The sequence below is a fragment of the Protomyctophum bolini genome, assembly GCF_963924005.1.
Source record: "Protomyctophum bolini genome assembly, chromosome: 12".
NCBI lineage: Eukaryota > Metazoa > Chordata > Actinopteri > Myctophiformes > Myctophidae > Protomyctophum > Protomyctophum bolini.
The window spans coordinates 15,178,451-15,202,172 of NC_137873.1; the positions used below are offsets into that span (position 1 = coordinate 15,178,451).

Here is a 23,722-nt window from a genome sequence, read left to right on the forward strand (position 1 = left end):
GGATGTTAAAGAAAGGACCACTTTTCAACGTTCAACCTACCTTCATATAATTGGTCGCCATCTGTCTGTGTCTCATGGGAGGGGTGTGGGTAGTTTAGAAACCCGTCCACCAGTGACATCATCGATGGGGAATCCAAGCTAAATGAAACTTCTGGCTTTCTATTCCTGAAAAGTTGCAATACAATAATGGAAGCATACGTTCTTATAATACAAATTTAAATATATATATTCTTTTAAATCTTGTTTTAAAAACAATCAGCCTAACGATGATGTCACTGGTGGACGGCTTGCTGAACTGCCCACAGCCCTCCTTTGAGACACAGACTGAGTAGACAAAAATGGTGGTATTTTATCATGAACATTAGTGAGGAGCAATTATATGAAGATCGGTTGAAAAGTGATGAAGTGGTCTCTTAAAGGAGTTACTGCGACATACATATTACAGAAGCAGCATTACAAAATGTATAAAATGTATTAAACAGTCCATCTAATGTACTAAATGTAGTACTACATTACTAATGTACAGTTTTGAGCTTGTAGATCCACTATTTTTGAAAGGTTTTAAGGAGTTGCCTACTTTTACTTTGATAATGTAATGCCAATTGCCAATACTTGTGTAGTTTACTCAAGTCACATTTTGAATGCAGGCTTTTTACTTGTAACACGTACAGAGTATTTTTCTAGTGTGTTTTTTCAACTACTTTTTACTTTTACTTTATTATTATTTTTAAAGTTAAATCTGGATTACTTTGGGTGGACCGAACACTATCCCTCCCAGTAGATGGCGCCAACGCAACGGCTATATGGAAGCCAAGTCTGCCAAAGAACAGAAAGAACCAGAAAGAACCCCGGAACTACCGGAAGTATTCCATTTGTTTACTGTATTCTCATGACCGCAGACTGACAGGTAAGTTCAGCTGTTCACTGTTCGTCAAATGTTGTGATTACTGATTTATACCTAGAATGAACGAATTCAACCACCCATTCATTCATAATTATTCTTTTTCGATATTCCCCCTTTCATTCAAAACAACAACGGTGCTCAAATAGCACTAAAGAGCAGGGAAATGGCAATAAATTGTTATTTTTGCTTGTATATCATGAACCATAAATCCTAAAGGTTCAATAAAGTACCTAATAAATGGTACTTTATAGATCCATTAGAGAGGTTTAAACCAAACTATAAAACCAGTAGAGCTTGAGGTGATAAATAGCACATCAAACCTGGAATGGTAATGAGTGCTATAGGCCTACATACAATTCAACAATTAATTGCAGAACATTTATGAGAGTGATGTTTTTTGGATGTTTTTCAAAAGTAAAAAAGAAATATGTCAATCTTTCAAGTTTCAAATGTAGCAGATTTACAAGCTCACCGTGGGTAGCAAAGCAACATCAGCTATTTTTGAATAGTCAAAGTATTTTTGTTTAATGTAGGCAGGCAGGACCCCATCGAAAACGAGATGAGGCATCTCGGGGCTTATTTTTCAAATAAATCAATTGTAATCTACATTTATTTAGTCAATAAAATGCTAACTAAGCTTTAACAAGTACCATAGCTACTTAGCTAGCCACATTTATTTCAATCAACATGTAGCAACAAACTTTGCTCATTTTCAAATTTGATGTACATTTTGACAACTTTTGAAATGTCTAGACTAAAAGCACTAAAGGTCTCACATTTCACCTCTAAATGACACACGAATGGTTTTAGATTAATCCGCCCCTTGTGACGTCATGTTGGTCAATACATCATCATCTATCATCATACTGTACCACACTTGCAAGTTCCCAGAATTGCACATTCATGGTGTGCATATCCGAATGCACCCTCTATGTCACTATGTAATGTCGGCAACATTGCCACATAATGACATCAATATATAATGATGACATCATCACATAATGATCACAACGTCATTGTGGGCTTGTTTAAATTACCATGCAGATTACTTTGAGATGTTGCTGTTGAGGAGCTATTCGCGTCCATGCGTGTGTAGTTCCTACCTGCACGTCTAATATCGGTGTGCGTGACTGGCTGCGTGTGTGCCGTGTGTGTGCTGTACAGGTCCAGGATGGTGTTGAAGTACCTCCTCTCCGCCTTCCTCAACCAAGCTCAGGTGGTGGAGAAGTTGGCCGAGTCGCGGCCTGTGCGGCGTGCAGCACAGCTGACCGCCTGGGCCTTGATGAAGGCGCAGCTGGCCGCCAAGGATGCGGCGTCCAAGGCGGCCAAGTCCAACACGGTCAGGCAGATCCGGGCAGAGACCTCCCAGATGCCCAGAGACCTGGGTGAGGCTGGCCGCAAGGCCGTGCGGCTGAGAGACAGTGTCCTGAAAGACGTTAAGGACGGAATCAACGACGCCTCGAGACAAATCAAACAGAACAATAAAAAATAAACTGGACGCGATGTGGCCACCGTTTTTCCACCGTGGCCACCGTTTTTCACCGTTTTCACTTTAAATAGACACTGTAAAAAGTATAGAGGTTAAACTGAAGTGATATGATAAAATTCCAAATATTAGCAAAGTATTCTGCTGAACCCGCTGGACTTGCACCCACTTGAGAAACCCTGGCATACAAAGGGTTTTCAACATCGTGGGGACCCCAGAAGAAGTAGTTTAATGCAATGAAATGGATTGATTGAAGTATCAGGTTGCAAAATTAACAAAGTGGCTGTTCTACTGTCCTTTTTGATACTGCAACTATTAAGCTATTTCTCATGAACAAATTGACATTCAAACGATTAAATTTGAATAGAAAAGTAAGAACTATGTCAACATATATTATATCATATCTCGTTTCCCTAGAGCACAATTTGAAAATAAATGATCTGTGAAATTGAAGATTTTAACTTTTAATACTTGATACCAGACAAGGGACTGTCGTTAGCATCAGTGTAACTGATTTGTTTCATGCTGTCTGACAGATTGACTAATGACACAAAGTCGTCGCTAGAGGGTGGAAGAGATCTTTACACTGAAATGATACCCAGTTGCTCAGTTTGAACCTCTGGTTACTTTGAACATGTAGGCCTACTTTCAATGGGTTCACTGTGTCTTTAACTGTGGTGCACTGGTGACGTTAAGGTCTCCATTCTATTATTTTATTTTCGTTTTTACACATTTGGATTAAAGTCTTATGGGAAAAACAGCATGGGAGCAAGTCATCCTAGAGACGATAAGACAAATCCATGGAGTGGCGCCCTGTAGGCCAGGTGTAGGCAATCAACACTGAGGTCAGTGAGGTGTAAACTGCGCTTAATGGTACACGTACACATGCCTGCACCCAGGCAGGGCACCCCTCCTAGGATTACTCTAATGGAGGGAGACCTATACTAAAACACTGGAGCCAACAATAAAATATGCAAATCTAGTCATTCATGGAATGCAGTGTAATGTGAATACAGTTTGACAAAGGATGTCTGGTCAAAAGCACACGTTAATCCCCTTTAGGCCTACTGCTGAGTAGGCTACTGCATGACCATGTGCATTGGTCTCAAAGTGGGGTCCAGCGAAAGTAGTTAAAGGGATAGTTCACCCACACAAAATGATGAATACTCACCCCATATAGGGAACCACTCCACTGATCGAGTAATCGATGTAGAAAAAAGGCATTTATTTGGGGGATGAACTATCCCTTAGAGCAGTGGTTTTCAACCTTTATCACAGCAAGGCCCATTATTTATTCAGCATTTGAGCCACGGACCCCGGTTTTCTGTGGCCAAATACAATTTGGGGATGTGTGCATTGTGGGCGGCTGCGGCTCAGGAGATAGAGCAGATTGTCCAATGATCTGTGGGTCGGCGGTTCAAATCCCGGCTGCTCCTGTCCACATGTCGAAGTGTCCTTGGGCAAGACACTGAACCCTACATTGCCTCCAATGAGTTGGTCAGTGTGAGCTTGCCACCATTGGTATGTGAATGCGGGAAGTGAGGACGCTGGCGTCGACTGTTCGCCGCTTCACCTCCCAATGTGTGCTTTGAGCACTTGGAAAAGCGCTATAAAAATGCAATTCATTATTGTGCAACATGAGTCAACTGTCTGTCTGTCTGGCCTTGAACACAGACATCTTATCAATACTTCAAAGAATACACCTAAACCTAACCGCAAGCACGGGAGCAGTGCATGTTCGGACTAACGGGACTTCGGATCTATGGGCAGTTTCCATGATAACACGATGGAACACTTTTTACGTCTGATCTAAGGGACCAAGGGCACAACACACAAATCAATTTAATCGATTATAAAAGCATAGACCTACAGAATAAAGAATACAAAGAACTATGAAATTTTAGCATAATCTATAGCTGGTACAGTGCGTGAGGTTAGACACAAAGTAAGGTGGTACATGATATTAGACATGCATGACATTGAGGTACAAAGACAGTAGCAAATGTGTCCAGTTCAACCACAGTCCACAAAGGGCTGTAACTGTCACAGGTACAATGATGCTATCCAGTGGTGGAAAAAGTACTCAAATGTTTTACTTAAAGGACAACTTTAGTTTTTTTTCAACCAAGGTTCATGTTTTAGGTTGTCATTAGAGAAAGTAAAATATGAGTGTTCATATTTTTTTAATTTGCTGCTTTCTTTCGTTTTAGGGATTATAGCTTGACAGGGGGGCGGGGGCATTCGAGCATGGGGCTAAATATGTATTTTTTGACAACATTTTATAGCGATTTTTAAAAATGTATTATTTACTATAGTCCTACTAGACCCCAAGAAATTACATCTAGCCACAAAAGATAACAGATGATGACATATTGAGCCTATGACACACAGTGTGGCTTCCCCCCAGTAGGCTACCTTCACGCACGCACGCGCGCGCGCACACACACACACGCGCGCGCGCGCACACGCACACGCACACGCACACAAAGCAGAGCTAGGAAACCATGCAATGATGCAAGACACCATCCGATTCCTGCATGCTCATCAGGAGCAGTTAGGGCTGGGGTTCAGTGCCTTGCCTTATCGATCGAACCGGAAACCTTACGTTTACACATCGATAGCGGCACCTCCTGAGCGGTGGCCAGTAGGCCTACCACAATTTATTATAAGGAGTGTGTGTGTGCTGTCAGCTGTGTGGTAGCCAGGCTGTATACAGACAGTGCTTGATGTGAGCACTGGAAGGAGCCAGACACACATTTCTAACCTGCTGGAAGTTAGTTTACTGAAAGACTCCTTTGTGTGAATGAATGGATCCACAAGGTCTGAACCACGGGGTGGGGGGAGGGGGGATCCCAGATGACAGTAAAGTGTCAATTTAACATCTTTTTAATACCTAAAAAGAAGAAGAAAATAAATTAAATTAATAAAAGACAATTACTGAGTCAAAAGTAATCAACAAACTATAGGCCTAAGTCAGAAATGGTCAAAGATTGGCCATCTACATAAGAAAGAGGCAAATATTGTGAAAATAGCTGATCTAAAAGCTTGTAGATCAGCTATTTTCCACATGGAACAAGGTCTGTAATGCCTCAACTCCTATAAATTCCAAGTGCTTGCCATAGGTCGCGGCCTGACGAGGTTGAGAATCACTGTCCTACACCATAACATGCATAGATAGATAGATAGATAGATAGATAGATAGATAGATAGATAGATAGATAGAGAGGTAAACAGACAGACGGACACAGACAGACAGACAGACAGACAGACAGACAGACAGACAGACAGACAGACAGACAGACAGATCAATTGTCCTCCATTTTCAATTAATGAAAAACATATTTCAAGTCATATACACATCTGTGGAAAAAGGGAAAACGTCACTGAAAAAAGTTTCTGACCAATTAACATACCGGTAGCTAGATATAAACTAATTATTATAACAACTGTCAACTACACAGTAAAGTATTTTTGTATATATTAATAATAAGAAATTCTTATATGATGATTTACTTGTAAAATATGCCACCAATGCGCGTCCCCGCGTGTCTTCAGCAGGATGAGGTCGAGGGAGGGGGGCGTCGGGGGCGCGCCTGGCTGGTAGTGTGTGCGTGTACGTGTGTGTGGGTGTGTGCGTGTGCGCGCGTGTGTGCGTCTGTGTGTGTGTGTCCTGACTCCTCACTCACTCTCAGTGAAACTGAACTGAAACGGGGACGCGGCGTCCGTGGGGCAGGCAGCGTGGGAAACAACCCGAATGAACAATTAAGGAACATTCTTTAATTCAATTAATTAACAATAACCTAAACAACAATGAAGCGACGGTTGGAACCGAAGGAACTGAAAACCCCCCACGAAAGGATTTTAAATTAAACAAACCCAGGAGGAGAAAGAAGGAAAGAAACCTAACACAACCTACCTTATTTATACCTAAACCTCTACAACGAAGAACTGCGGACATACCCGGCGAAATAACTTCATAATAACATTAACAACACCATTATTATAATACTACGGACGGACACGGGGTCCGGTGTGCTGGTTGTGGTGTTTTAAGGTTCTTCTTCACTCTCAAAGGACGCGTTAGCCGACAAAGTGCCGAAAGAACAGCAGATACCAGCGAAACAACTCCACAATAACATTAACAACTCACATTTACAACGCCAGAAAGACGTTGAACCTTGTTTTAAAGTACTACTTCTGCTTCCAGGATCTAATAATACTAGTTTAGTGTTCTGTCTCTACAGTACACACAGGAGGCGTTAGCCACAAGTAGCAAGTAGCCCCCCCAACAACAAGAACCTACAACCAAGAACACTGGACTTCATCGAAAGCAGGTCTAAGCCGACAGAACCAGGTGCTGGGGGCCGTCTGGTGTCACCGTGGACCACCAGGCCCGTCCCAGCCTGCACTAGAGCCGGCCTGGGCCGGTGGCTCCTCCACGGCCAGCAGAACAACCACCACCAGGCTGCAGCAGCCAGCGGCGGCATGGAGACGGAGTGCGTGGCCGGGAACGGTGACTCTTTCCCCGGGGGGACCAGGGACTCTCTCCCCGGGAGCATCAGCTCCATGGTGGACAGGCTGCTGGAGGAGTCGGTGTGTCAGCAGCAAGGCTGGATACGAGTGCACGGTAGGACATTGGAATACGTTTCTGTGTTGTAAATAATTATTTAAAATACGTCTATAAAATAAAAATACGACTGCTTTCTGTAATATAAATCAACACTTTTAGAAAGAATAAATTAAAACAGTGGTTCTCAAAGTGGGGTCCGCCCGTCACCCCACTGTACCCCAGTCAGTGGTCCTTGAGGGACGCCCCCCTCCCCCAGCAACATTAGTTAATATAGCATTAATAAAGTTCCATCACTTAAAATCTTATACTTAGGCTATTTTAAAGTCTACACAACACTTCATAAATTATGCATAAAGTGTCATGTATAACTCGATTTTGTACAACTATTGATTATGCATGAATTATGTATGAAGGATTATATGTAACTATTGATTGTGTAAAAAAACAACTAACAACTAACAAGTGTTGATCATGTATTTAAGATTTGCTCATGTAAAATTATGAACCCTTTATACATGGCCAACTCTAAGGCCAGACACCAATGTAGCTAGTCGCAAATCCTTGCAACACAACCGTTGCATGCTACTTGCCTGCATGCAACCCTTATCCCAATGGCAGTTGCGTTGGTGCTGTCTGGACATTTGTACACACAAGCAAGCACTTGTGACAGGCAGGCAGGGTCATTTCAGAATATAGACAATAGCAGATTAACTTGTGTGGAACTTGAGCCTTTTATTTGTGTGTGGTCAAGAGGGGAGTTTACACACACACACACACACACACACACACACACACACGCATGTTTCTCTCCATTAGCTCACAGGCGGTGTGCGATCGACTCACCATCATTTACTGTAACCTGTTGTTGTTTACTGTAATATGAAACCCCAGCGGAGCTGGTGGGACCACGTTGTGACGGTGGTGGTGTGTTATAGTGTACTGACGATGATAAACTTTGCGTTTATGCCATCAATTACCCATTATACTTAAATGTTAATAAAAATGTGGCCTATTATCATTATGATAGGCACATGGATTAAAGTTTGCCACTCGCCAGTCATTTGGATTCCAGAGAAGCCAGCATATCTTCTATGGAAGCAGTTATTATTTTAAGATTAGTAGTATTTGAATTGGTCAAACAAACTAGCAATATTCAGAAGCATCTTCTATGCAATCTCAATAGTCTTGGATATTTCACATACTGTAAAAGCAAAGGTTAAATAAAGCCTCAATCTGGGATTTCTTCACCTGGTTAGCAGTATGTAGAACAGCAGGAACAATATTACTAAAACATTCTTTAGGAAACAGCGCTAGTGTGGAGGGAGGCTCCTTTCACACTGTTTCACAGATCTCATATTAGGACTTGCAAGTTGGTCATACAAGAGATAAAAGAGATTTTATTTTGCTCTAATCCACACATGCCCCCAAAAAAGGATGCCAGGTTGATGGTGGTTAAACATGCTGTTGGGTTTTATAAATATTGAACCAATGAAAAGTATTAACATTCAAGTGCCATTCAAGACTATAATAACTACACGAGAGCAGTTTTTTGGACATACAAGGTTTCCGCCCCCGACACTGGCGGCATATTAAGTGTTTTCCTCGCAGCAAACGGGAGGTGTGTGTGTGTGTGTGTGTGTGTGTGTTGTATGCTGTCAGTTGTGTATATTGTCCTGAGCTCTCTCATCAGCTGCGCCCATCAAAGCATGAAGAAAGAACGAACCTCGCAGTCAGCAGACTGTCGTAACGCAGTTACAACACGTGTTATAACACATTTAGGTGGCCTTGGGTCTGAAGAGAAGGTCTTGTTGTCCGAGACATTGAAGGATGGCATTGTCCATCTGTTAAACAACAGGACAGCTGTCTGTCTAATGTCTATCTGTCCACCTCTTGTTTCAATCTGTCTCCTTCATAGCGCTGCAACAAATTGTCTCGCAGGTGTAGGACTTCGCCCTCGCTGTACCCCTCCTTGCCACTTTTTTCTTTGGAGGATTAACCCATTAAGACCTGAGGGACGATTCTACAAATTACTTCTAAATCAGGGCAGATAACCACATGTGGTCTCACCATGGCTATGTATATATATATATATATATATATATATATATATATATATATATATATATATATTAATGCTAGTGATGGTATGCTGAGGCACTAGTCTTCTCTATTTGTATGATTATTTATTCTACCTGTTTATTGACAACTAGTTCGATGAACACACTGAGTCACTCTGGATGAAAGCATCTGCTAAATGCCTAAATTGCAGGGTGTGTTGGTGTAAATAATATATTTGTTAACCTAAGTGTGAAACATAGCTCTATGTTGTGATAGTAATCGTTGCTGCTATATAGAGTGTTTTTTCAGTAACAGGAGTCTCCTTGTCTCCAGCTCAAAATACATCTCGTCAGAGCTATGTATACTGTAGGCCAGGCCATAAGTAAATGGATATTTAGATTAGTAATTTGTCACTTCCAAATTATCACACACACACACACACACACACTCGCGCGCGTTGTGTCAAAGTGCCGTTGAGCAACTAGTAATTGAACCACCACCATAATTGCTGCGATAAATAACGACTCCCATCCGGGCTGTCAATCTCACACACTTTCCATTTTAGAGATTAGCATTTAGGATCGCAGCGCAGATTATTGTGGTGTTTGTGGCGGCTTTGATTCCAAAGAAAGTGTTGACAGGATGCAAGTGGCAGAAAATGTGTCTGCCATAAGCTTATTATAATGGATTTATACGCCTCCCCTTCCCCTCAGCACGCGCGCTGCGCTCTGAGTGCATGCCGGTGGTTGGGACCGTCATCATCCATGAAATTAATCTGGATTAGCAGCCTGCATCGGATAGGGAGTCTTCCCATGTCTTCCATTGATTAATGACACGCCAAATCCCGGCTAATTAAAGGCTGGTCTGCCCTTAAAAGACAATGGAGAAGACCGTTTTAGTCCTGAGAGGGAGAAGAAAATATATTGCTGCTGTTGGTTTAAATTCGAACTACTAGGAGAGCTGAGAGAAAGTGTAGGAGAGACAGACAGTAGGACAGCTTAGAGGGAGTCTGTAGGAAAGACGGACAGTAGGAAAGGTGTGTGTGTGTGTGTGTGTGTGTATAGTTGCATCGCCCTATGTAATGTCACTGTTACATTACCGCACGCATGCTGTTAGACACAGTTAGATAACTGTAATGATACTAGTAAATAACTCTCCAGTCCAGACATAGTTGTGTGTTCCCTTCATACCTGCCCTGTTTGCTCTGTTAATCCAACCATTTTGTGTTTACTCCGTTTCCTTTGGAGAGTACAGAACAGAACATGCATTCAGACTTTGGTGCGGAACCAAACACCCAAACTGGTCTGCCTGAAAATGCTGTGCTCTTCTAAGTGCACCCTCGGCTGTACTACCTACCGTCTGTAAATAAATCAATAAACAGTGCATTTATATAGTGTCTTTATAGGCACTTTGCAATGTGCATCACATGCATGCGTTCACACAGACACCGACCGCACAGGAAACCCTGCAAGGCACCAACCTGAGGGGTTCAGTCAGTGTCTTGCTCAAGGACACACTGTCTCCCTCTCGGCTGTCCTACCGTGAAAGGAATGGGGCGATATGAACATTTCATGTCACGATGATTATTGTGGCCAAAAACAGTTATTACATAACTGTTTACATTTGTAGAACGATATTATCGCGACAATCAATACATGAGACACATGACTAAAACTCTTAGAATGGCTCACGCACTTGTGTTAACTTTTCTAACTTTGTATTATTCTTTTAGTATACTTTAAAACACAAATGAAGGCAATTCTGCAATGTGACTTCCTTCCCAATCCAAACTAGCAGTATACTAAACACATTAGATCAGATTTTAACACATAAGCAGTATTGCAAACATAATGACTGAAAACAAACATCACCGACCATTGGCCTCCTTGGACTTGGAACCCATGAGTAGGACTTGCTTGTCTCTGGTCATTTGTTTGTGAGAATGCTCCCACCAGCCTTTTCAGGTGTGCCAGCTCAGGTTAACGAGCAGCCATCTTGCTGGTGCACTCTGGGAGATGTACCGTGTCATGCTCTGTCATATAGAGGACTCTGAGTTTTGACTCATCAACGTCTGATGATGTCAACCCAACATGATGTCCAATCATATGAGCTCATTCCGTGCTCAAACGGACAGACAGACAGACACACACAGCTGTGCATAGGAGCGGCCGCCGGCTTCAGTACTGCACCGCTCTGAAATGTGTCAGAGCCAACTCAGGTCCAGTCAGTGTATGACAAAGGACAATTTCACGATAAATGCAAATCTCCACAATATTATTTGCAGCATTTCTTTATTGTGATACATAATGAGTGTTATTGTCCCATCCCTAGATGGATGGATAGGAGGAAAGACGGATGGCTAATAGGTTGAACATACTGCCAGTATGTTCAGAGATACCGAGGCAGAAGTAAGGAGTGGGAATGTGGCTGTAGGGGAGTCATGTGCTCACTGTTACTGGACATTAGCACATGTCTGAGGAAACAGGCTGCTGTCCTCCTCGCCTCTTCTATCACCTGACAGTAAGGGCTGTCACGATTGCACATTTAAGTTGACGATTAATTGACACACGAATAATCAATCACATAGCTCAAAATGTGTCGCTACGTAATACGTGCTACGTTTTGAGCTTGCAGATCTGCTACTTTTGTGTGATGCTGTAGTAGTATGATCAAGTAGGGCATTCATTTATATATATATATATATATATATATATATATATATATATTCTTTTAAAGTGACCAATGTTAGCGCAAATTCTTTCTTCTTCCCTGGACATTTTCAGATTGGGGGGCGCAGCGAAATACTGCACATATAATTTTGGCATGAAAAGGGTTGCGAAAACTGTTAGAATTTGGTAGACATTAAAATCGGCATCAGGTCTTAACCCATTTTGGGTGGGAACCCCTTTTGGTGTTTTAAACATTATGTTATAATTTATTGAAAAATAGCAGATCTATACAAGCTGATCTACAAGCAGATCTAGCGCGCAGAGTGGCGCGCTACGAGCTTGTAGGTCTGCTATTTATTTTTTATCGTAAAAATATGGTGCAAATCTTTGAATATATATTCTTTCAGAGCGAATGTTTTTAACTCGGGTCTAAATGGGTTAATTAAGTTGCAAAGAGGTGCATTGTCAGTCCACAAGAGGTAACTTGTACAACACATGGTTGGTAAGCATGGTAGATCCACTAGGAAGAGTAAAGTCCAAGAGCGGCCTGGTGACAAGCGGTGATCCGGTGATCCCTGTTCAACTGATGGTAGCCGGGTGGAAGCTGCTCATAGACCTGGTGGTCTTGCCCTCGATACAAAGGTAGATAGATCTTGCCTGGTCGTGGTCGCAGTAGTGGCGCGAACCGCTTGCGGCTGGGGTGGTGGTATTGTCCTTATGGTACGCCATGCACCACTTCTCGTATGTTACCTGGAGGGGCGGGATAGCTAACCTCCCCTACGACGCACTGGGCCAACTCAGCCTCTGTACCACTCTCTAGGGCTGTCGGTGGATGTGGTACAGTAGGTAAAGGTGTCAGGTGTGTCCTTGTTCGTTTTATCGTTTCATCTTCAACGCATAAAGTCCTGTTGTCTCTGTGGACCTTGTGTCTCTTTTTCACACTGTTTAGAATGCTGGGACCCGACCAGTTCAGAGAGGCATCATATGCACACACACACACGCGTACACAAACGCACTCACACACGCACACGTACACACACGTACACACTTCTTATCTTCTTCTTATCGAGCGTGTGAGCTCATTCACACGTCTGTTCCTGAAGGACATGAGCCTGTCTGTCTATCTGCCTGCCTGCCTGCCTGCCTGTTACGTCTGTAACACTGTAAGAGAGAGAGAGAGACATCACATCCTGTATGTTATGCAATGTGTATGTTATGGATGATTGGAGTCTTGGCTTTGAACGTGAAACTCGTATAAACAACATCATGCACTCTTTTTATTGTGGCGGCGTTGCGCAATGGCGTATATAAATGAATCTATAAATCATGTGACCGGTAATTTAAATCTCCCTTGTGATCAATGCTGACCGTTCAGTTCGATTATTGATGTGAGGAAACCGCTGTTGATATTGTAATTTAAAGTGATTAGTTAGATGACATGGAGTTTAGAGATTAAAGCCTAATATAATGTAGAATATTACAGATTAAAACCTATGTCTGGGACAGAGTTTAGGGATTAGATTAGTTTGTCGGTGTGTCTGTGGACAATAGGAAGGCTGCTGTGCGTGCGTGCGTGCGTGCACGTGGTGGTAGGAAATGGAAAGTTCCTGATTTGGGGTCCTACCTCACCCCCACCCCACTGTATGTGTGTGTGTGTGTGTGTGTGTGTGTGTGTGTGTGTCAGTCAGATAGTGTGGTAATCAGGACAGCCAGGGCTTGGGGACAGGGACAGGATATCCTCCCTGAAACCAAACAAAGAACCCAACCTGCACCGCCAGGCCAAAATAAGCTCCCGGCTATTTCAGGAAAGTGTGTGCATGCGTGTGTGTGTGCGTGCGTGTGTGTGCGTGTGTGTGTGTGTGTGTGTGTGTGTGTGTGTGTGTACTTGTATTACTATACTTTTCCTCATTCAATTTTTATGTGTTTTCTGAACAAGTAAGAACACAGCATAGTCATTTTACAGTATACAAAATTTTACTCAAAAGTATTACTATACTTTTGATGGCCAAATGTTCCCCACAAGCTTAGTTGAATTTGAGAATAATTTGCGAGGACAATTCCAAGATAAATGTCAAAAAATGTCAAAAAATCGATTCATAAAATCACCATCATCGTACAATGTTTATGTCCTCTAGTAATACATGTGTGTGCGCATGGATGTATGCGTGCGCATGTGCATATTGGGGGTAAAACGTTAATCAAATGATTGATCAATCAATTGACCATTTAGTAAACTAAACAGAATCAGTTTATTCCCACCTGTGATGTACCATCACACGTTTACAGGTCTAAAGACGAGGCTGAAAATCTAGTTTTTCTGCACACTCCATCATTTTGTAGTATTCCGTGAGAAGAGAGAGGATGGATGTTGAGTGAAAGCAAAGGGATAGGGAAGAGTGTGTGTGTGTGTGTGTGTGTCGCAGGAGGACAGCCCATGCCAGTGCATTGTACTTGAAGCGGTATCACATGGAATGCATTGAATGTCAGTCCATTGTGTTATTAGCGCTGCGTCGCTATGCAGGTGCTGCGTGCCACATGGGACGTGCCACACATTGTGGCACCTGGTAACCAGAGCCATGTCAATGTCATGTTATGTTAATAAGTTCTTAGGACCCCTGGGCCCCCTCTCGTATTGTTTTTGTCTTTTTCTGTGCGGAGTGTTTTTTATGGAGTCGACCACAGTCTAAACGAGTTTTGGCTTGTTTGTATTTATCCACGTTGACATTTTTATTGTTGCATTTTAATGCCAATAACAATGTTCTCTTCCATGCACATGTGTGAGACAGCATCACATGGAATCCTGACATGTCCAAATTGTCCCTGATGTCTCAGGCCAAGGACTGTTGTGTGGTGAAACAATGTCCACACTAGCCAAGTTGTGTAATATGTATTTGTGTGTGGGTGGCTGGGTGCTGCGCCCACACATAAATAAAATATTGCACACACATATTAGACGGACCTGGTGCATCTAACTTTGTCATATGTGCATCATCATTATCGTCTCTGCCATGTGGAACCCTCGTACGTCCAAAACGGTTACTTTTCAGTAAGGCTGCACAATATATCGTTATCGAGGTATGAACATGCACGATATCAGTATAGCAAAAAGGCAACCGTAACACGATATGACATCGTCAATATATCGTGAGTGATATTGACTTGTTATTATGCAGTTTTTGGAATAATTGTAGTTTTCAATGTTGCAACACTTAGAATATAGAATATGACATTTTAACGGTAATATTGTATATCGTATCCATATCACAATATTTGCCATAAATACAGAGAGATGAAATTTTGTCCATATCATGCAGCCCTACTTTTAAGGATTCTAATTAAAAAACAGCAAAAGTAGCAGATCTACAAAACGCATCGCTTCGCACCGCGTTTCGAGGTTGCAGATCTTCTACTTTTGATGCTTTTTGTGTGACACATGTGTGATCAAGTAAGGGCGTTCATTTAGGAAAAAACCCACAAAAAGGTAGAATGTGGAGATAGGCGACAGGCGACAGCGACGATATACTATGTTTGTGCACCTAGTTAGGCGCACCAGTGGGGCCGGCTGCAAGTGGCTGACCAGTGACCACTGGACCTGGCTCCTGAGTGGAACAAGTGGCTGACCAGTGACCACTGGACCTGGCTCCTGAGTGGAACAAGTGGCTGACCAGTGACCACTGGACCTGGCTCCTGAGTGGAACAAGTGGCTGACCAGTGACCACTGGACCTGGCTCCTGAGTGGAACAAGTGGCTGACCAGTGACCACTGGACCTGGCTCCTGAGTGGAACAAGTGGCTGACCAGTGACCACTGGACCTGGCTCCTGAGTGGAACAAGTGGCTGACCAGTGACCACTGGACCTGGCTCCTGAGTGGAACAAGTGGCTGACCAGTGACCACTGGACCTGGCTCCTGAGTGGAACAAGTGGCTGACCAGTGACCACTGGACCTGGCTCCTGAGTGGAACAAGTGGCTGACCAGTGACCACTGGACCTGGCTCCTGAGTGGAACAAGTGGCTGACCAGTGACCACTGGACCTGGCTCCTGAGTGGAACAAGTGGCTGACCAGTGACCACTGGACCTGGCTCCTGAGTGGAACAAGTGGCTGACCAGTGACCACTGGACCTGGCTCCTGAGTGGAACAAGTGGCTGACCAGTGACCACTGGACCTGGCTCCTGAGTGGAACAAGTGGCTGACCAGTGACCACTGGACCTGGCTCCTGAGTGGAACAAGTGGCTGACCAGTGACCACTGGACCTGGCTCCTGAGTGGAACAAACGCGTCCCAAACTCGGCGACACCGACTGGAGCCCCATAGACTGCACAGGAAGTGTTATGTCGGCGGGTCGGCCCGACAGGAAGTGTTTTCTGTTGGTGGCTCATCTCGGCCGAGATGTTTTGGGAGTGTTTTCCAGTGGAATTCTTCAGGACCTCTCCTCTCCTCTCCCTCTCACACAGTCCCTTCCTTGGGTCCCCTGCTGCTACTCGGCCTGTGATTTATTGGTCCTTTTATGGCAGGAGGTTATATTTAGCCTATGTGTGTTTGCGTGCGTGTGTGTGTGGGCCTGTGTGTGTGTGTGTGTGACCCTTGTTTCCTCCTCCAGCGGAGGCCCCGGGGGCTGCATGGGAAAAAGGAGCAGAGAGTGGCAGGGTGGAATGACAAGATGTTCTGTTGAAGTGGCTCTCAGCTGTCGGCGGAACTAACAGCGGGGCTGAAAACAAAGTCATAGCCAGGGTTGGAACTTGGAATCCCTTCTTTTTTCTTTTTTTTTTCTTCCAAATTTCTATATTTAACCCATTGACGCCTGGTGTAACGTATACGTTGTTCTACCCTTGATGCCGGCCGCACTCTCTGTGTCTCATCAGCTATTGCTATACATGTAGCAACATAACTATTTAAAAAAAAAATCATCAGAATTTGAAGGTTTTCAGAAACCTTAGGTCAGGCCCTAGAAGGCGTTCCCAGATTTGGCCTCAGGCATCAATGGGTTAAAAGAAGTCTGTATACTTTTGGCCTTCAATAAACATTTTTGATTAACACAAATTCAATCATACATACGGTATCGCCTACATATAATTGTAGTGGTTCTCAAAGGGAGGTTCAAGGACCCCCTGTCAAAGGGTCTGTAACTCTGAGAGTGTACAACTACAAATGGTACCAAATGGACCCTTATTGTTCTCAAACGTTGCAATTTCAAGGACCACCTTAGCGTACAAATGGAACCAAATGGACCCTGAGCTATGGTGGTTCTTGAAATTGTATCGTTTGAGAACCACCGGTATTGTAATCATACTAGAAGCTTGTGCGCCTGCGGCACAAGCCTTATTGTGTAAGCAGTATTACCAGTGGTAACAGCGCATATTCAGGTAACACTTGTTCAGGTGGGGATGCACACGCAGATTAGACACCAACAAAGTCGGACCGACATGCAGAAACAACGGTCGGAACATGCGGTCGGACATGCGCTGCTCCGTGCTTGTGGTTAGGGTTAGGTTAGGGTTTGAGGTACACTAGGTTATCGGTCTAATAACAGTCGGACCAATAGTATGTCTAAACTAAAGCCTGTACCCGTTCAGGTGAATTATCTGTACATTTGGAACAAAGGCACCGTTTTATCTTTGGCCACTGACTGTGTTTTTTCCGTGCTGGGCAGGTTGTGTTGGTGCTCTGTAAATTGCGAACACCCACAACGCTAGGGGGTAGGGGAGTATAGGGGGGGGTTATGACACAGCGTCTTGTTCTGGGGTCGAGTTGTTCACAATGTGTTGATGGCTTGTTAACGATCGCTGTTGATTCTGAATAGGCCAGGGTGTTAACAATTTGAGTCCTTTATACGATGTCGTTGTTAAGTAGTAGTAGGCTACTGGCTGGCATCTGTTTTAAGCTACTCAAGGCAATAGCAGCAGGATAATCGGCCTGAGAGCGACACATAATCAAAGTGATTGATCAATCGATCGTGCGTATGTATGTATATAAGTACCCCTTGCCAAGCCCTGAGGCCCATAGGGCAGGAGTCCATCTCCTGTTTCTGTAGCGTGATACAGAAACAGGATTATGTACAAGTACACCCCCTGGACATGACGCTAGTATGTCGCAGTCAGGGACGTACCCCCAATCCAACCCTTGAAACTAAACTCAGTGCCTAGGGGCCCAGGCCCTGAGCCCCATTTCTTTTTAGGTTCCCGACTTCTGAGCATATGCATATATATTACTATAAAACATAAAACACACAAAAAGTAAAATAGCGAAGAAACAATGGAATTTCTAAGTACCGTATGCCAGGTGTTCCCAAACTTTTTTGGACCAGGTACCCCTTTTGGGGTAGATATTTTTCCAGGTACCCCCTCATCCTCACAACACGGATAACAATATATTTACAACCACAAGCAGTGTTTCCTGCAGGAAAAAGCTTTGGCATGGTGCTGGGCACAGGCCGCAATTTTGATTAATTAATTAATTTGATTCATTAATTAATAAGATGAATACATTAAGATTAATTTGTATTATTGCTCTTGTATTGCTATTGGAGACACTGGGGGGACACTGGGGGACACTGGGCAGGCACTGAGGAGGCACTGGGGAGACACTGGGGAGGCACTCAGGGGCACACTGGGGAGGCACTGGGAAGGCACTCGGGGGGCACACTGGGGGACACTGGGGAGGCACTCGGGGGGACACTGTCTAAATGTAGACGTCTAAATGTAGACGTCTTCTCTTATGGGGGTCCCTGGCATATCTTTTCAAATGGGGGTCCACAGGCTAAGTAGTGTCAATTTGGGGGTCCTTGACATGAAAAAGTTTGGGAACCACTGCTTTAAACACTTTAGCACTTCATGAACATGAACAAAATAGATGGGTCCCCCCTGGAACTCCCTCAGGTACCCCTGGGGGTCCCCGGACCCCACTTTGGGAACCACTGCCGTATACTACTGACATCAGTTTTCAGGTATTTTTAGAAGCAGTACTCAAATGACGAATGGGTTCCAAGGGGCATAGAAACTATCCTAGAGAAGACTCTTTATCGTTTCACACTCTGTGTCAAAGTACCTGGGGACTTGTTATTTCTTCACCTCTTCTATGGCACACACACAGACCCACCTCCATGGGGACATTACTGTCACATCATGTCAATGGAATTCCAGGCTGGGACAGTGACAGTCAGGGGGGGGGGGGCAGCAACAGTGACAGGGGACCAGACAGCTGTGCCCCCCCCCCCCCCACACACACACTCACACATGGGGACACGGCTGATATTTCAGGCATTGTGCTGACGTTGTGTCACAGGCCTAAAAATTACGGGAACAGTGACATGGTTTTTCCTTGTTAGCAATCCTAGCATCATGCATCGCTAGCATACAGCCGTCTGCGCCATGATATTATGCATTTTATTATCGCTACATTATAGGAACACACGTTAAGGAGTGAAATCAAATGAATTGATCAGCCGATTGATTGATGAACAATTAGCAAACCAGACCCGGTGCCCTTTAGGCAGCATCGGAATTGGTTTATCGTGTCACACATGACAGTTTGCAGGTGCAAAGCAGTGGGGGAATTCTCATGCTCCGTCATTTTGTAGTATTCTGCGAGAGCAGAGGGGGTATTCAGAGGTTGCATAGAACAAATCTAGAGAGATCTCTACATCTAAAAGCGATGCGATGCAAGAGTGCAGTCTAGCCCAGTGGTTCTCAACCTGGGGGTCAGCACTGAGACAAGAGACAACACCAATTAAAATAGGTGATCTGCACTCTCACAATGCCTCGCAACGTGAGGCGTTGTGAGCTTGTAGAATGTAGATCTATTTTCACAATATCTATCTGTAGAACTGAGTCACCACTGCAAATTTAAGCTGACAATCGTCAGCTTAAATTGTGATTTAACGATTTAATTGTGTTTTTTCATTGAACAATGGACATGCATGGACATTTTTCAACATGGAAACTATTGATGATTATGCAAAAATACTTGCAATTATCTATAATAATTGCGACAGGCCTAGTGACAACTATAGTGCCAGTCGTAGCATGCTTGTGTAGACACCATCCAGGGCCCTTTCCTGTTGTGCTTGAGGGTCCATGTCTCAGCCCCATAGCATTGTTGTGCTGTGAGGGTCCATGTCTCAGCCCTGTAGCGCATTGTTGTGCTGTGAGGGTCCATGTCTCAGCCCTGTAGCGTATTGCTGTGCTGTGAGGGTCCATGTCTCAGCCCTGTAGCGTACTGCTGTGCTGTGAGGGTCCATGTCTCAGCCCTGTAGCGTATTGCTGTGCTGTGAGTCCATTTCTCAGCCCTGTAGCGTACTGCTGTGTGTGAGGGTCCATTTCTCAGCCCTGTAGCGTATTGCTGTGCTGTGAGTCAATTTCTCAGCCCTGTAGCGTATTGCTGTGCTGTGAGGGTCCATGTCTCAGCCCTGTAGCATATTGCTGTGCTGTGAGGGTCCATGTCTCAGCCCTGTAGCGTACTGCTGTGCTGTGAGGGTCCATGTCTCATTGTCTCAGCCCTGTAGCGTATTGCTGTGCTGTGAGGGTCCATGTCTCAGCCCTGTAGTGTATGTGAGTGAGTAGACACTAGGCACTATCCTACTCCGGGACCCGGGGCAAGTCAGGAACAGCTTGAGCTTACCACTGGTTAGCAAAGTGCTGCAGTCCGGGGACCCTCAGGGTACCTTGAGCGGGGTTCCAAATGGACCCTTACAGGTCTATAGATCTCATAGTATTTGTCTACTATCAATGTTAACGGGGTTCCTTCAAAATAAGAGGTTTCAGAGGTTTATGTAACAGAACTGTAGCGAAATTTCAAGACGTCTGTTTTGGGTTCAAACAACTTGTGACGTTAATTCACTGTGGGTTTTTTAGGATGTCATTTTACAATCATGTTAATGGTCTCATGTAGACAGACGGTTGAATGACCTGGTATTAGTTTATGTAACACGCACGCACGCACTCAAGCACGCACGCACACACAGACACATGTGTACACACACAGTGATAATGGATCCTAACAACATTTAGTGTCTCAGGAGGTCTGATGTGTTTTCCTCCAGGAATGCTCTGCTAATGTGTGCTGTTAACACCTTCTGTCTGTCTGTCTGTCTGTCTGTCTGTCTGTCTGTCTGTCGCATCGGCTCAATGCAAATGCAGTTGAATGCTCTGTGCGCGTGTGTGCGCACGTGTGTTGTCTGTAAACACTCACAACGCAACAACAGTAGCTGATAATATGATTTCTACTGATTTACAAAGAGTCCTGACGGACACATTAAACTAAAGAAAGGCAACAGTGTTTGTGTGTTTTTGGCATCCATCAGGGTAGGAAGGCTACCCAGAGGCTGGTCCAGATGACAAACATTCAGCTTCCTGTCTGTCTGTGTCCCACATTGACCTGACCTGAGTTCACATTGTGAAGGCTGAGGTGTGTGTGTGTGTGTGTGTGCGTGTGCGGTCTCTTTGTGTTATGGGTACAGGGTCATGGGGGTGTATGTAGATGTGTGGGTGGGGTCACAGGGTCAACAACTTTAACATACAACTGTCAGTATTCGTCTTCTCCCCTCGTCTTCTGCCGCATCTCCTCCACCCCCTCCCCTCGTCCCCCCCTCCCTCCTCCACCCCCTCCCCTCGTCCCCCCCTCCCTCCTCCACCCCCCCTCCCCTCCCTCCTCCACCCCCTCCCCTCGTCCCCCCCTCCCTCCTCCACCCCCTCCACTCGTCCGCCCCTCCCTCCTCCACCCCCCCTCCCCTCCCTCCTCCACCCCCTCCACTCGTCTCCTCCAGCCCCTCCACTCGTCCTCCCCTCCCTCCTCCAGCCCCTTCCCACCACTTCCCGATAGCCCTCCTATAATTTGTGATGTAAATACCTTGTCAACAGGAAGACCGTCCCAGTCTCTCAGTCTGCCTGTCTATCCATCCATCTGTGTCTCTCTCTCTCTGCCCCCCCCCCAATTCAATTCAAAGGGGCTTTATTGGCATGAGAAGACATACGTTTACATTTTCAAAGCAAGATTGGAACACAGTCAATACACATCATAATATTGTATACTGTAAAAGTGAATGTGTAAACAGAGCTATTACTTTGCAAGTTTGCAACTTAGGACGAAGAAGTCGTACAAAACCATAAGAATTGCTCAAAAGATCGAGCTGGTAGATCTGCTATTTTTTATGCCTTTGTGTGATGCTGTAGTAAAAATATGATCAAGCAGGACATTAATTTACAAAAAGAACACAAAAGTTTAAAATATGGAGCTAAGAGGTTTCTTCCCGACAGCAACAATATACCCGTGGGAAAGGTTAATTTGGGATAAACCTTTGAAACAAATAAGCATTTTTCAATCTCTCGCTGTCTCTCTCCTTCTCTCTCAAAGCGTGGGTTCATCTTTCTATGTTTGCACATTGGGACGATATGAAAATGACGTATCACGATTATTGTGGCAAAAAATAATTGCGATTTACGATATGATTGCGCTTATCTAAATATGCTTAAAACTTAAATATCACTTTTTTTTAAGCAGTAGTTTGGTTGTACAGCTTGTACTGGTGTAGGTAGTGCTGGCAGTGGTGTCACATAGGGTCACCTGAGCTGGACGCTACACCATGTGTCACAACATGTTTCGTGTCACGTTCAAAGAGCACAGCTCGGTGGCCTCGTGGTTAGAGCAGTGGTTCTCAAGCATTTTTGGCTCAGGTCACACCTGTAAATAACTTTATCATCCACTGTACCCCTGGCCTGAAGGACATTGTTTTTGTCATATTGCGCTACGTAAATGTGTGAATCTTTCCCTCTAAGATCCAGTATGTCACGAGGAAAACCTGAGTGTAATATCTACTTCCATTAGGACAGACTGAAAATAACTTTTTTTTAACTTGCCGTTTAACCACTTGAACACTATGATCCCTATTCAGGGGAACATTTGCCCAAAAGTGCCGATCTACGACCTCACAACGCAATGCCATAGCTTGGGGGAATCCCGCAACAAGGTATTGGTTGAGGAACGTTGATCACATTCTCCCCACTGCTTCATGATGTACTCACATTTGTCTTATTGAGGGGGGGGGGGGGGGGGGGGGTCCTGTTGGCTCCGGGCAATGGCATCCAATGTTGTAGTAATTGGGAGACATTTTGAGCAGGCCGATCAGCCGACGCTGAGCGCTGAGATTGGGAGGTCGGGGGACGGGGGTTCAATCCACCCAAAGCTCCAGAAGCTGGAGATGGACTCCTGACCTATGGCTCCGTTCCCATGACCACTTAACCACTTACGAAACATAGTGGCATTCCAACGCTCTGCCATTCCGACTACGTGGCTTTGGCGTGCAGTTAGGGTTAAGGTCAGGGACAGGGTTAGTAATGAGCGGTGCAGTTAGGGTTAAGGTCAGGGACAGGGTTAGTAATGAGCGGTGCAGTTAGGGTTAAGGTCAGGGACAGGGTTAGTAATGAGCGGTGCAGTTAGGGTTAGGGACAGGGTTAGTAATGAGCGGTGCAGTTAGGGTTAGGGACAGGGTTAGTAATGAGCGGTGCAGTTAGGGTTAAGGTCAGGGACAGGGTTAGTAATGAGCGGTGCAGTTAGGGTTAAGGTCAGGGACAGGGTTAGTAATGAGCGGTGCAGTTAGGGTTAAGGTCAGGGACAGGGTTAGTAATGAGCGGTGCAGTTAGGGTTAAGGTTAGGGACAGCGTTAGTAATGAGCGGTGCAGTTAGGGTTAAGGTCAGGGACAGGGTTAGTAATGAGCGGTGCAGTTAGGGTTAAGGTTAGGGACAGCGTTAGTAATGAGCGTGTTGGAATTCCAGTGTGTTTGAATAGCGGGCTTCGGAATGCCTGTGTGTAACCAAACACTTACATCCCAGCCAATGGACAAGCCCGCGGTGAGCTTGTCGATCGGTTATCCCCACAATAGCAGAAAACAGAAAAGACACTGGTATATATTCCAATTATTTGCATACAACAGATCTCCCAAACCTCTTGTTTTGGGGAGCGCTGGTTTCAATTTTTTCAACCTCATCTTGTGTGTTGGCTAGTGAGGCGCACCCTAGCGAGACATATACTTCATCGTGCAGCGTT

General features: G+C 44.6%; 2 protein-coding genes across 5 annotated transcripts in view; both read left to right on the plus strand.

Moving 5' to 3' along the window:
* The first annotated feature begins 857 nt into the window (after window positions 1–857).
* Window positions 858–3,428, plus strand: LOC308325179 (protein NCBP2AS2-like). The gene is made up of 2 exons (XM_080777603.1): window positions 858–907; window positions 2,069–3,428. Exon 2 carries the CDS (start codon window positions 2,076–2,078, stop codon window positions 2,394–2,396), a length of 321 nt encoding a protein of 106 aa, XP_080633729.1. The 5' UTR covers window positions 858–907; window positions 2,069–2,075; the 3' UTR covers window positions 2,397–3,428.
* A 2,665-nt stretch (window positions 3,429–6,093) lies between these two features.
* The window catches only part of rasal2 (RAS protein activator like 2), an 88,431-nt gene continuing 70,802 nt past the window's right edge, over window positions 6,094–23,722 (plus strand). For all 4 annotated transcript variants that reach the window (XM_080777447.1, XM_080777449.1, XM_080777448.1 and 1 more), the window contains exon 1: window positions 6,094–7,017. In XM_080777447.1, coding sequence (XP_080633573.1) covers window positions 6,876–7,017 — 142 coding nt within the window. In that variant the 5' untranslated portion in view covers window positions 6,094–6,875. The remainder of the gene's footprint in view (window positions 7,018–23,722) is intronic.